Here is an 11,439-nt window from a genome sequence, read left to right on the forward strand (position 1 = left end):
AGTCTGACATTGTTTTCCCAGACAGTGGAGGAGGTCACAGTTTGCCTTGTCACCGCCTGATCGCCTGATGCTTGTGGTTCTGCAACACACACACACACACATACAAACACAATAACACACACACACTACACACCACCACCACCAGACCAGTCTCTGCATAGCGCGACCTGTCAGTCTCGATATCCGCTAGGCTGGGTCACTGATGTTTAGCTACACACAATATCAATTGATAGGGTAACACTAGTCTTCTCTCACAGCCTCAGTGTATGATAACACAAATCTGACTACACTGTGATAACACCAGTCATATGTAGCTAGTGTTATCACAGAGGCTGTGGACTGTATGTGTCATTCACTGTTTGGGTGCTACCAGAAACATAGACTTGTCTGTGGGTGACGCTTAGATGGTTCAGAGTTAGACATCTTAGATGGTAGCCTATTCAGTTCAGAGTTAGACATCTTAGATGCTAGCCTATTCAGTTCAGTTAGACATCTTAGATGGTAGCTATTCAGTTCAGAGTTAGACATCTTAGATGGTAGCCTATTCAGTTCAGAGTTAGACATCTTAGATGGTAGCCTATTCAGTTCAGTTAGACATCTTAGATGGTAGCCTATTCAGTTCAGTTAGACATCTTAGATGGTAGCCTATTCAGTTCAGAGTTAGACATCTTAGATGGTAGCTATTCAGTTCGGAGTTAGACATCTTAGATGCTAGCCTATTCAGTTCAGAGTTAGACATCTTAGATGGTAGCTATTCAGTTCAGAGTTAGACATCTTAGATGCTAGCCTATTCAGTTCAGAGTTAGACATCTTAGATGGTAGCCTATTCAGTTCAGAGTTAGACATCTTAGATGGTAGCCTATTCAGTTCAGTTAGACATCTTAGATGGTAGCCTATTCAGTTCAGAGTTAGACATCTTAGATGGTAGCCTATTCAGTTCAGTTAGACATCTTAGATGGTAGCCTATTCAGTTCAGAGTTAGACATCTTAGATGGTAGCTATTCAGTTCAGAGTTAGACATCTTAGATGGTAGCCTATTCAGTTCAGTTAGACATCTTAGATGGTAGCTATTCAGTTCAGAGTTAGACATCTTAGATGGTAGACTATTCAGTTCAGAGTTAGACATCTTAGATGGTAGCCTATTCAGTTCAGAGTTAGACATCTTAGATGGTAGCCTATTCAGTTCAGAGTTAGACATCTTAGATGGTAGCTATTCAGTTCAGAGTTAGACATCTTAGATGGTAGCCTATTCAGTTCAGTTAGACATCTTAGATGGTAGCTATTCAGTTCAGAGTTAGACATCTTAGATGGTAGCCTATTCAGTTCAGAGTTAGACATCTTAGATGGTAGCTATTCAGTTCAGAGTTAGACATCTTAGATGGTAGCCTATTCAGTTCTGAGTTAGACATCTTAGATGGTAGGCTATTCAGTTCAGAGTTAGACATCTTAGATGGTAGGCTATTCAGTTCAGAGTTAGACATCTTAGATGGTAGCTATTCAGTTCGGAGTTAGACATCTTAGATGCTAGCCTATTCAGTTCAGAGTTAGACATCTTAGATGGTAGCTATTCAGTTCAGAGTTAGACATCTTAGATGCTAGCCTATTCAGTTCAGAGTTAGACATCTTAGATGGTAGCCTATTCAGTTCAGAGTTAGACATCTTAGATGGTAGCCTATTCAGTTCAGTTAGACATCTTAGATGGTAGCCTATTCAGTTCAGTTAGACATCTTAGATGGTAGCCTATTCAGTTCAGAGTTAGACATCTTAGATGGTAGCTATTCAGTTCAGAGTTAGACATCTTAGATGGTAGCCTATTCAGTTCAGTTAGACATCTTAGATGGTAGCTATTCAGTTCAGTTAGACATCTTAGATGGTAGCCTATTCAGTTCAGAGTTAGACATCTTAGATGGTAGCTATTCAGTTCAGAGTTAGACATCTTAGATGGTAGCCTATTCAGTTCAGTTAGACATCTTAGATGGTAGCTATTCAGTTCAGAGTTAGACATCTTAGATGGTAGACTATTCAGTTCAGAGTTAGACATCTTAGATGGTAGCCTATTCAGTTCAGAGTTAGACATCTTAGATGGTAGCTATTCAGTTCAGAGTTAGACATCTTAGATGGTAGCCTATTCAGTTCAGTTAGACATCTTAGATGGTAGCCTATTCAGTTCAGTTAGACATCTTAGATGGTAGCTATTCAGTTCAGTTAGACATCTTAGATGGTAGCTATTCAGTTCAGAGTTAGACATCTTAGATGGTAGCCTATTCAGTTCAGAGTTAGACATCTTAGATGGTAGCCTATTCAGTTCAGTTAGACATCTTAGATGGTAGCTATTCAGTTCAGAGTTAGACATCTTAGATGGTAGACTATTCAGTTCAGAGTTAGACATCTTAGATGGTAGCCTATTCAGTTCAGAGTTAGACATCTTAGATGGTAGCCTATTCAGTTCAGAGTTAGACATCTTAGATGGTAGCCTATTCAGTTCAGTTAGACATCTTAGATGGTAGCCTATTCAGTTCAGTTAGACATCTTAGATGGTAGCCTATTCAGTTCAGAGTTAGACATCTTGCATAAAGAATATCAGTGGTTACAAGCTTCCGTCTGTATTTCTATCCCAATGTCAATCTGTCTATTGTCATGGAATAATGATCTCTCGCCTCAGACCAAAGAGAGATCTGTTGGACATTTAACTTCATAGAGTCTCCATGACAGGAAATGTTAAGCAGCACACTGATGAGGAGGAGAAAGTGTGAGGAAATATAACTATTGACTATGACTGCTGACACCATAGACTTGGCTGATTCACCAAATTAATGTGGAGGTTATAGTGCCCACTATTGGACAGTTCCCACATTTCACATTTTAACCAGTTCATTTTATTCGTAGAGAGATGGTCCCTGTTTTCTTTCTTTGTGCGAAGATGGACAGATCATAAAACGGTTTGGTTCGATCTGTAAAACAGAAACATCCATAATGTTGAAATGATTGCGATCATTGTTAACACACTATTCTCAAATTGTTTTGTTTGTTTTGCACACTATTTTCTTTTCTTCTTCTTTTCTTTTCTTTTTTCTTTTCTTTTGATTTTCTATATATATATATATATATGTTCCTTTTACCATATTTTGGCCATGTTTTCTTTATTTCAGTTGATTCGTGGCACCACAACAACACCAAGGCAACCAGGAATGTGTCTCTTCATCACTGTGGAAACAAGGGACTTATTTTATCTTCACTTTTTTTTCACTTCAGGGACTATTTCATTCTCAAATTGTATGAATGGACCCGAATGACGCTTCTTTGACACTACATGTGAGAGAGCGAGCGAGAGAAATGCGTGTGATGATGATGCGTTGGCTGTGAGCCGCTCTATATTCAAGGATCAGAAAGATGACCTTACACAGTGGACTTCACGCACCGTGTCCAAAATGGCCCCCTATTCCCTACAGTATACATGTCTTGTGGAGTCAGCACTGGAGATCAAAGTGTGCATCCCAAATGGCCCACTATTCCCTCTATAGTGCACTACTTTTGGTAAGTGCCAAGTAGTGCACTTATATAGGGAATAGGGTGTAATTCAGGACGCAGGCTTTCTCTCCAGTGCTGACTCCACAAGACGTGTAAAAACAAAACCTGTGGACTCAGTTATGAAAACTTTTAGTGTATGTTGTTTTACGTTCCTGGTGTGAATGTGTCCATCTGAATCTGCCATCTGAAACGCACATAGACATTAAAACCAGGAAAACGTAACGCATGTGTTATCCCCAGCAGAAACATGACTAGGACTGTTTTACTGTTGCTAGGAAGAAAGAATGTATAGTTCTATCTCGGTTTCCAAACTGCTTCTGAAACAGCAAGAGCTTAACTTCCAGGCTAATATAGTTCTACCCATCATTGCGTCAAATATTGACTGTGTGTGTGTGTGTGTGTGTGTGTGTTAATTTGTATGTGTGTATTAATTAAGTGATAAGGCCAGAGAAGACAGTTTTTGGAGGATATATTTTACACAATGGGCTACCAACATATTAAAATAACGATTTACATATTTTCATTAAAAAAAAGTGTATTTTGATGAATTCATTCATACTATTTCATCTTTCCACGAGATATAGTCCCGACACAAATTTAAGGTTGTTCCCCAATCCAGCTGATTGCTGGTCGTTCGTTCTATCGGTTTGGTTGCCAGAGATGCGACCCAGTCATTAAGTATGGACCCAGTCGTTAAGTCTCTTTGTTCTGTATCTATAGACCCAGTCATTAAGTATGGACCCAGTCGTTAAGTCTCTTTGTTCTGTATCTATAGACCCAGTCATTAAGTATGGACCCAGTCGTTAAGTCTCTTTGTTCTGTATCTATAGACCCAGTCATTAAGTATGGACCCAGTCGTTAAGTCTCTTTGTTCTGTATCTATAGACCCAGTCATTAAGTATGGACCCAGTCATTAAGTCTCTTTGTTCTGTATCTATAGACCCAGTCATTAAGTATGGACCCAGTCGTCCAGTATGTTATGATGCTGTAGCTAGGTAGAGTCCAGTATGTTATGATACTGTTGCTAGGTAGATTCCAGTATGTTATGATGCTATAGCTAGGTAGATTCCAGTATGTTATGCTGTAGCTAGGTAGATTCCAGTATGTTATGATGCTCTAGCTAGGTAGAATCCAGTATGTTATACTGTTGCTAGGTAGAGTCCAGTATGTTATACTGTAGTTCGGTAGAGTCCAGTATGTTATGCTGTAGCTAGGTAGAGTCCAGTATGTTATGATGCCATAGCTAGGTAGATTCCAGTATGTTATGCTGTAGCTAGGTAGATTCCAGTATGTTATGATGTAGCTAGGTAGATTCCAGTATGTTATGATGCTATAGCTAGGTAGATTCCAGTATGTTATGCTGTAGCTAGGTAGAGTCAAGTGTGTTATACTGTAGCTCAGTAGAGTCCAGTGTGTTATGATACTGTTGCTAGGTAGAATCCAGTATGTTATGATGCTGTAGCTAGGTAGAGTCCAGTATGTTTTACTGTAGCTTGGTAGAGTCCAGTATGTTATACTGTAGCTAGGTAGAATCCAGTATGTTATACTGTAGCTAGGTAGAGTCCAGTATGTTATGATGATGTAGCTAGGTAGAGTCCAGTATGTTATGATGCTGTAGCTAGGTAGAGTCCAGTTTGTTATAGTGTAGCTAGGTAGAGTCCAGTAGATTATGATGCTGTAGCTAGGTAGAGTCCAGTATGTTATGATACTGTAGCTAGGTAGTGTCCAGTATGTTATACTGTAGCTAGGTAGAATCCAGTATGTTATGCTGTAGCTAGGTAGAGTCCAGTATGTTATGATGCTGTAGCTAGGTAGAGTCCAGTAAGTTATGCTGTAGCTTGGTAGATTCCAGTATGTTATGATGCTGTAGCGAGGTAGAAGTCAAGTATTATCTATTATAATAATAATAATAATTTATTATATTTCTATAGCGCTTTTCATAGAATCTCAAAGCACTGCAAGTGCAGAAAAACAAGCAAGCAATGTAACATAACACGTTAACCAATAAAGAGTCTCTGAAAGCTGCATCCTCTGAAAATAAAGAAGGTCAGTTCAGAGACAAGGTCAGTTCAGAGACAGGGTCAGTTCAGAGACAGGGTCAGTTCAGAGACAGGGTCAGTTCAGAGACAGGGTCAGTTCAGAGACAGGGTCAGTTCAGAGACAGGGTCAGTTCAGAGACAGGGTCAGTTCAGAGACAAGGTCAGTTCAGAGACAAGGTCAGTTCAGAGAGAAGGTCAGTTCAGAGACAGGGTCAGTTCAGAGACAGGGTCAGTTCAGAGACAGGGTCAGTTCAGAGACAAGGTCAGTTCAGAGACAAGGTCAGTTCAGAGAGAAGGTCAGTTCAGAGACAGGGTCAGTTCAGAGACAGGGTCAGTTCAGAGACAGGGTCAGTTCAGAGACAGGGTCAGTTCAGAGACAGGGTCAGTTCAGAGACAAGGTCAGTTCAGAGACAGGGTCAGTTCAGAGACAGGGTCAGTTCAGAGACAGGGTCAGTTCAGAGACAGGGTCAGTTCAGAGACAGGGTCAGTTCAGAGACAAGGTCAGTTCAGAGAGAAGGTCAGTTCAGAGAGAAGGTCAGTTCAGGGTTTGAGCAGAGAGAACTGGTCAGAGGATGGTAGAGGATGGTGATGGAGTCTGCTGATGATCTTGTAGTGGGCAAGTCTGGGAACCAGCCTGAGTCTTACAGCCGCTGCTGAACTTTTCCTCTTCCACTCTGTGTAACACTGATGCCTCAGCAGCTCTTGGCGCCAGAAAGCTCACCACACAAAGTTCAAGAATAAGTAGCCAGTCGTCCTCACTAGAAGCCCTCTGCCTCCGCACTGCTGTATTCCTCTCTGTTATTCCTCTCACACCACTCCTCAAATTATATTCTTAGTTGATCAGGAATTAGCAGCCAGGAATTAGCAGCCAAAGAAAAAAGCTTGTACTGCGTCCAGATGCATAATTCAAATAAAAAACATTAGCCATTTAGCTAGCTAGCCAAGACAAAAAATGTTAACCTGTCAGTCAATCTGCAAAGCCATGGCTCAAAAACACCAGTTTGTCACGTCTGTTGAAATGATCGGATCAAGGTGCAGCGTGGGTAGGCGTACGTTTTACTTTTATTTAAATGACACAGAAAAAAACAACAAATTATGAACGTAAAGCTACAGGCAGTACAGAAAGCAACTACACACAAACATAGTCAATATCCCACAAACTAAATGTGGAAAAAAGGCTGCCTAAGTATGATCCCCAATCAGAGACAACGATAGACAGCTGCCTCTGATTGGGATCTAAACCCGGCCAACAAAGAAATAGAAAAACTAGAATGCCCACCCAAATCACACCCTGACCTAACCAAATAGAGAAATAAACAGGCTCTCTAAGGTCAGGGCGTGACACAGCTATATACAATAAAAACTCAATGTTATCAAAAACAAAAGAGATTTTAAAAATCAACAATTAAAAACATCTACAAAACAACTAAATATGTACACATTTACAGGAGCTCTGTGCTTAGGCTGCTAATAGGGCACCATGGCAACTAAACTCAGCAAAAAAAGAAACGTCCCTTTTTCAGGACCCTGTCTTTCAAAGATAATTCGTAAAAATCCAAATAGCTTCACAGATCTTCATTGTAAAGGGTTTAAACACTGTTTCCCATACTGACTCTGAAGAACACCAAAAGAAAGATTGCCCAGGGTCCCTGCTCATCTGCGTGAACGTGCCTTAGGCATGCTGCAAGGAGGCATGAGGACTGCATATGTGGACAGGGCAATAAATTGCAATGTCCGTACTGTGAGACGCCTAAGACAGTGCTACAGGGAGACACGATGGACAGCTGATCGTCCTCGCAGTGGCAGATCACGTGTAACAACACCCACACAGGATCGGTACATCCGAACATCACACCTGCGGGACAAGTACAGGATGGCAACAACAACTGCCCGAGTTGCACCAGGAATGCGCATTCCCTCCATCAGTGCTCAGACTGTCCGCAATAGGCTGAGAGAGGCTGGACTGAGGGCTTGTAGGCCTGTTGTAAGGCAGGTCCTCACCAGACATCACCGGCAACAACGTCGCCTATGGGCACAAACCCACCATCGCTGGACAAGACAGGACTGGCAAAAAGTGCTCTTCACTGACAAGTCGTGGTTTTGTCTCACCAGGGGTGATAGTCGGATTCGCATTTATCATCGAAGTAGTGACCGTTACACCGAGGCCTGTACTCTGGAGCGGGAGCGATTTGGAGGTGGAGGGTCCGTCATGGTCTGGTGCGGTGTGTCATAGCATCATCGGACTGAGCTTGTTGTCATTGCAGACAATCTCAATGCTGTGCATTACAGGGAAGACATCCTCTTCCCTGATATGGTACCCTTCCTGCAGGCTCATCCTGACATGACGCTCCAGCATGACAATAACACCTGCCATACTGCTTGTTCTGTGCGTGATTTCCGGCAAGACAGGAAAGTCATTGTTCTGCCATGGCCAGCGAAGAGCCCGGATCTCAATCCCATTGAGCATGTCTGGGACCTGTTGGATCAGAGGGTGAGGGCTAGGGCCATTCTCCCCAGAAATGTCCGGGAACTTGCAGGTGCCTTGGTGGAAGAGTGGGGTAATATCTCACAGCAAGAACTGGCAAATCTGGTGCAGTCCACGAGGAGGAGATGCACTGCAGCACTTAATGCAGCTGGTGGCCACACCAGATACTGACTGTTACTTTTGATTTTGACCCTCCCTTTGTTCAGGGACACATTATTCCATTTCTGTTAGTCACATGTCTGTGGAACTTGTTCAGTTTATGTCTCAGTTGTTGAATCTTGTTATGTTCAAACAAACATTTACACATGTTAAGTTTGCTGAAAATAAACACAGTTGACAGTGAGAGGACGTTTATTTTTTTTATACAATGCAATAAGGGTGAAAGCGACCATTCTATACAATTGAATTCAATATGTAAAGGTAAAAAGTTGAGAGGAGATATGGTTTCCAGAGCTGAAGGACATGCCTCTGACTGCTAGTGTTAAATCTCTGAATGTTACTGTTAAAGGGAAAGAGGAGAAGACCTTTGTATGCCTTTTCATTCCAATCAAGAAGTTAAAGGGAATTCACTTGGGACGTGTATGCATTGTTCTGGGACTTCGGAAGGCGAATTATGGTTTTATCAATGCTGTGTATTTGCAGCCTATAATGAATGTATAGATACAATTCATGAGTTTTTACCAGCCACACTGATCTCTTACCTGTGCTTTACTTCTCTGTCCTTTGTATCACTTACCTGTGCTCTACTTCTCTGTCCTCTGTATCACTTACCTGTGCTCTACTTCTCTGTCCTCTGTATCACTTACCTGTGCTCTACTTCTCTGTCCTCTGTATCACTTACCTGTGCTCTACTTCTCTGTCCTCTGTATCACTTACCTGTGCTCTACTTCTCTGTCCTCTGTATCACTTACCTGTGCTCTACTTCTCTGTCCTCTGTATCACTTACCTGTGCTCTACTTCTCTGTCCTCTGTATCACTTACCTGTGCTCTACTTCTCTGTCCTCTGTATCACTTACCTGTGCTCTACTTCTCTGTCCTCTGTATCACTTACCTGTGCTCTACTTCTCTGTCCTCTGTATCACTTGGCTGACAACTCAAACTGAATTATTCTGCTGCTCTATCGTTCGCTACGTACTTCAGTCAGAGACTGACATCATTTAAGTCCTTTGTGGCGATGTCAAAATGAGGGGTGTTGTACAAAACGTAGTCATCGAAGATTGGATCATTGATAACCAATCAATGTATCAAAGCCAATGACACATTTTCAAAACAACGTTTTAACCACGTGTGTTCTGGCCCTGGCCCAACACATCGGTCTCTGGGACCAATCAGACGGCCTAGAATTGATTTTCTTTCTAGAAATCGTCAGATCCAGACTCATTGCGGAGAAGAATCTAATGTCTGTGGGTATGGCTTAGCATTTGGCCAGAGCAAGGAGCTTGGGTAACCAGGCAACTGCATTGCATGAAATGATGCAACCATATCCTATAGCAACAGGCTTTAAAGTAGGGCATCTTAAAATACCCAAGACCTGGTTGACTGTGGTGTTTGTGGGTCATGAATGTTGTTTCCCAACCCTGCATATCCTCCAACCATGACTTTGCTCTGAATGTTTTATTTTAGCCTGAGTGCTAGTGTGTTTGTGCTATCATGCCTACTCCAGCATGTATGGCTTGACAAGAGCACAAACAGATCTGTGACCAGGCTAGTTTTTTTGTATTTCTCCAGTAAGCCTGGGTTATCTGAGTTTACATTGGGGAGATTGTTTTATTGTTCCTAGGCAATGAATCAATGAATAGCAAGTATTGTCATAGTTTTAACCTGTTTCAGTCAAGGGTTAACGTATGTAATAAACAGTTCATCTAGGTATTGGCATGTGTAAGTCAAGGGTTAAACGTATGTAATAAACAGTTCATCTAGGTATTGGCATGTGTAAAATACTGGTCATCAAAATATAACTTACTTATAGACTCCTTTATTCACATCATCTTCATCTTCATGTCCATAAATGTACAGTACTCAATGCCCAGTGAGTAGAGGTTTACAGATAAGTAGTTTTATGTTCATGACTTTCCTGGGCATGCAGTATGTGTACTCTTGTAGGCTCGCCTGCCTCCTTGTCTCCTGTTCAAATCAATGACCTGAGCTTTTTTTCTTTTCTTTTCATAGCTTCTTTAGTCTTCCGTCTGCGTGCTCCCTAACATCAGGAAGGAATTTAAATTAGAAGACTGACTTTCTACCACGCCGAAAGGATGGCTGTTCTAATCTTCCCCGATTTGACTATTAACAATCTATTGAGCTTACTATTTTTTTACAGCGTGATTCAAAGCTTCATTTTTGTAAAAAAAAATCCCTGTAAGTCCCAAATGGCACCCTGTTCCCTATGTAGTGCACTACTTTTGACCTAAGCCCCTGGTCAAAAGTAGTGCACTACATAGGGAATAGAGTGGCATTTAGGACGGACCCCTTGCTGTGATGTGCTCATAATTCCTGAACTCTTCAAGTGATGTTCCTACCAATACCTGGTCCTGGAGTCTTCAATACAGTACAGGCCAAGCTCAACATAATATTAAACACGTTCTCTAATACTTAGAAAGTATACAGGCTATCTATAGGGCTATAAAGTAGTGCACTATATAGGGAATAGGGTTCCATTTTGGATGCAAACTTGGTTCATAAAAATAAAAGCTGATGCTCTAAAGCTGTCAAACTCAACTTTGGACCTCAAAGCCAGTTCTACTGCATTTTTTTCCCATTGACCACGTTTACATGTGCACAGTATTCTGGGTAATATAGCTCATATCCTGCTTAAGGTCTTATTCGGGATGAGCTATTTACATGCACCTTTTGATATCCCACTCATGAGTATCCCTGCATCCATGAATAAACTGAATATTCCTCATTTAATTATATGGCGTAAATGGATTAGTAACTGAAATATAGACACTGAGTGTAAAGATTATGACCTCATGTAGTGTAATATAATATTAACTCTTGCAGAATTATGAATTTCTTGCAGTGAAATTATACAACAAATGTTAATTTTGGCTGGGAAACATGAGTGGAGAAAAATAATTCATTTTTTTCAGCATTTCTTGAGAAAATGCAAATGCACATGTGAAGCATTATCTTTGATTATCTTTGTGTGATGCATTATCTTTGACACTGTTATTCAAGCAGACAGTATTTCAACCGCATCAAACATGCACCCAAGTCAAACTGAAGTCTTAACAGAAACTTGTTTCATCGTTTTCTCAGGTTTTCATTTCCTTAAAACCCTTCAAACTGATTACATGTTTTGGACATTTTTCACAAGACCAAGCTTTCCACTGTTTTGGAGTTATTGCGTTTTCTCCCCGGTCCCTAAATGAGAAACAACTCTGCAGG

General features: G+C 41.2%; 1 protein-coding gene across 2 annotated transcripts in view; it reads left to right on the forward strand.

Annotated features, from left to right (window-relative positions):
• Nucleotides 1–10,767, forward strand: part of LOC139366535 (septin-8-A-like) — a 29,401-nt gene extending 18,634 nt beyond the window's left edge. Inside the window, exon 10 of one of the 2 annotated variants that reach the window (XM_071104144.1) lies at nucleotides 10,222–10,767. In XM_071104144.1, coding sequence (XP_070960245.1) covers nucleotides 10,222–10,276 — 55 coding nt within the window. In that variant the 3' untranslated portion in view covers nucleotides 10,277–10,767. Of the gene's footprint in view, nucleotides 1–3,149; nucleotides 4,032–10,221 lie in introns of those variants that run through there. The other variant, XM_071104145.1, reaches the window with a different exon arrangement.
• The last annotated feature ends 672 nt before the right edge of the window (nucleotides 10,768–11,439 follow it).

The sequence above is a fragment of the Oncorhynchus clarkii genome, chromosome 14, assembly GCF_045791955.1.
Source record: "Oncorhynchus clarkii lewisi isolate Uvic-CL-2024 chromosome 14, UVic_Ocla_1.0, whole genome shotgun sequence".
In the NCBI taxonomy this organism is placed as follows: Eukaryota; Metazoa; Chordata; class Actinopteri; order Salmoniformes; family Salmonidae; genus Oncorhynchus; species Oncorhynchus clarkii.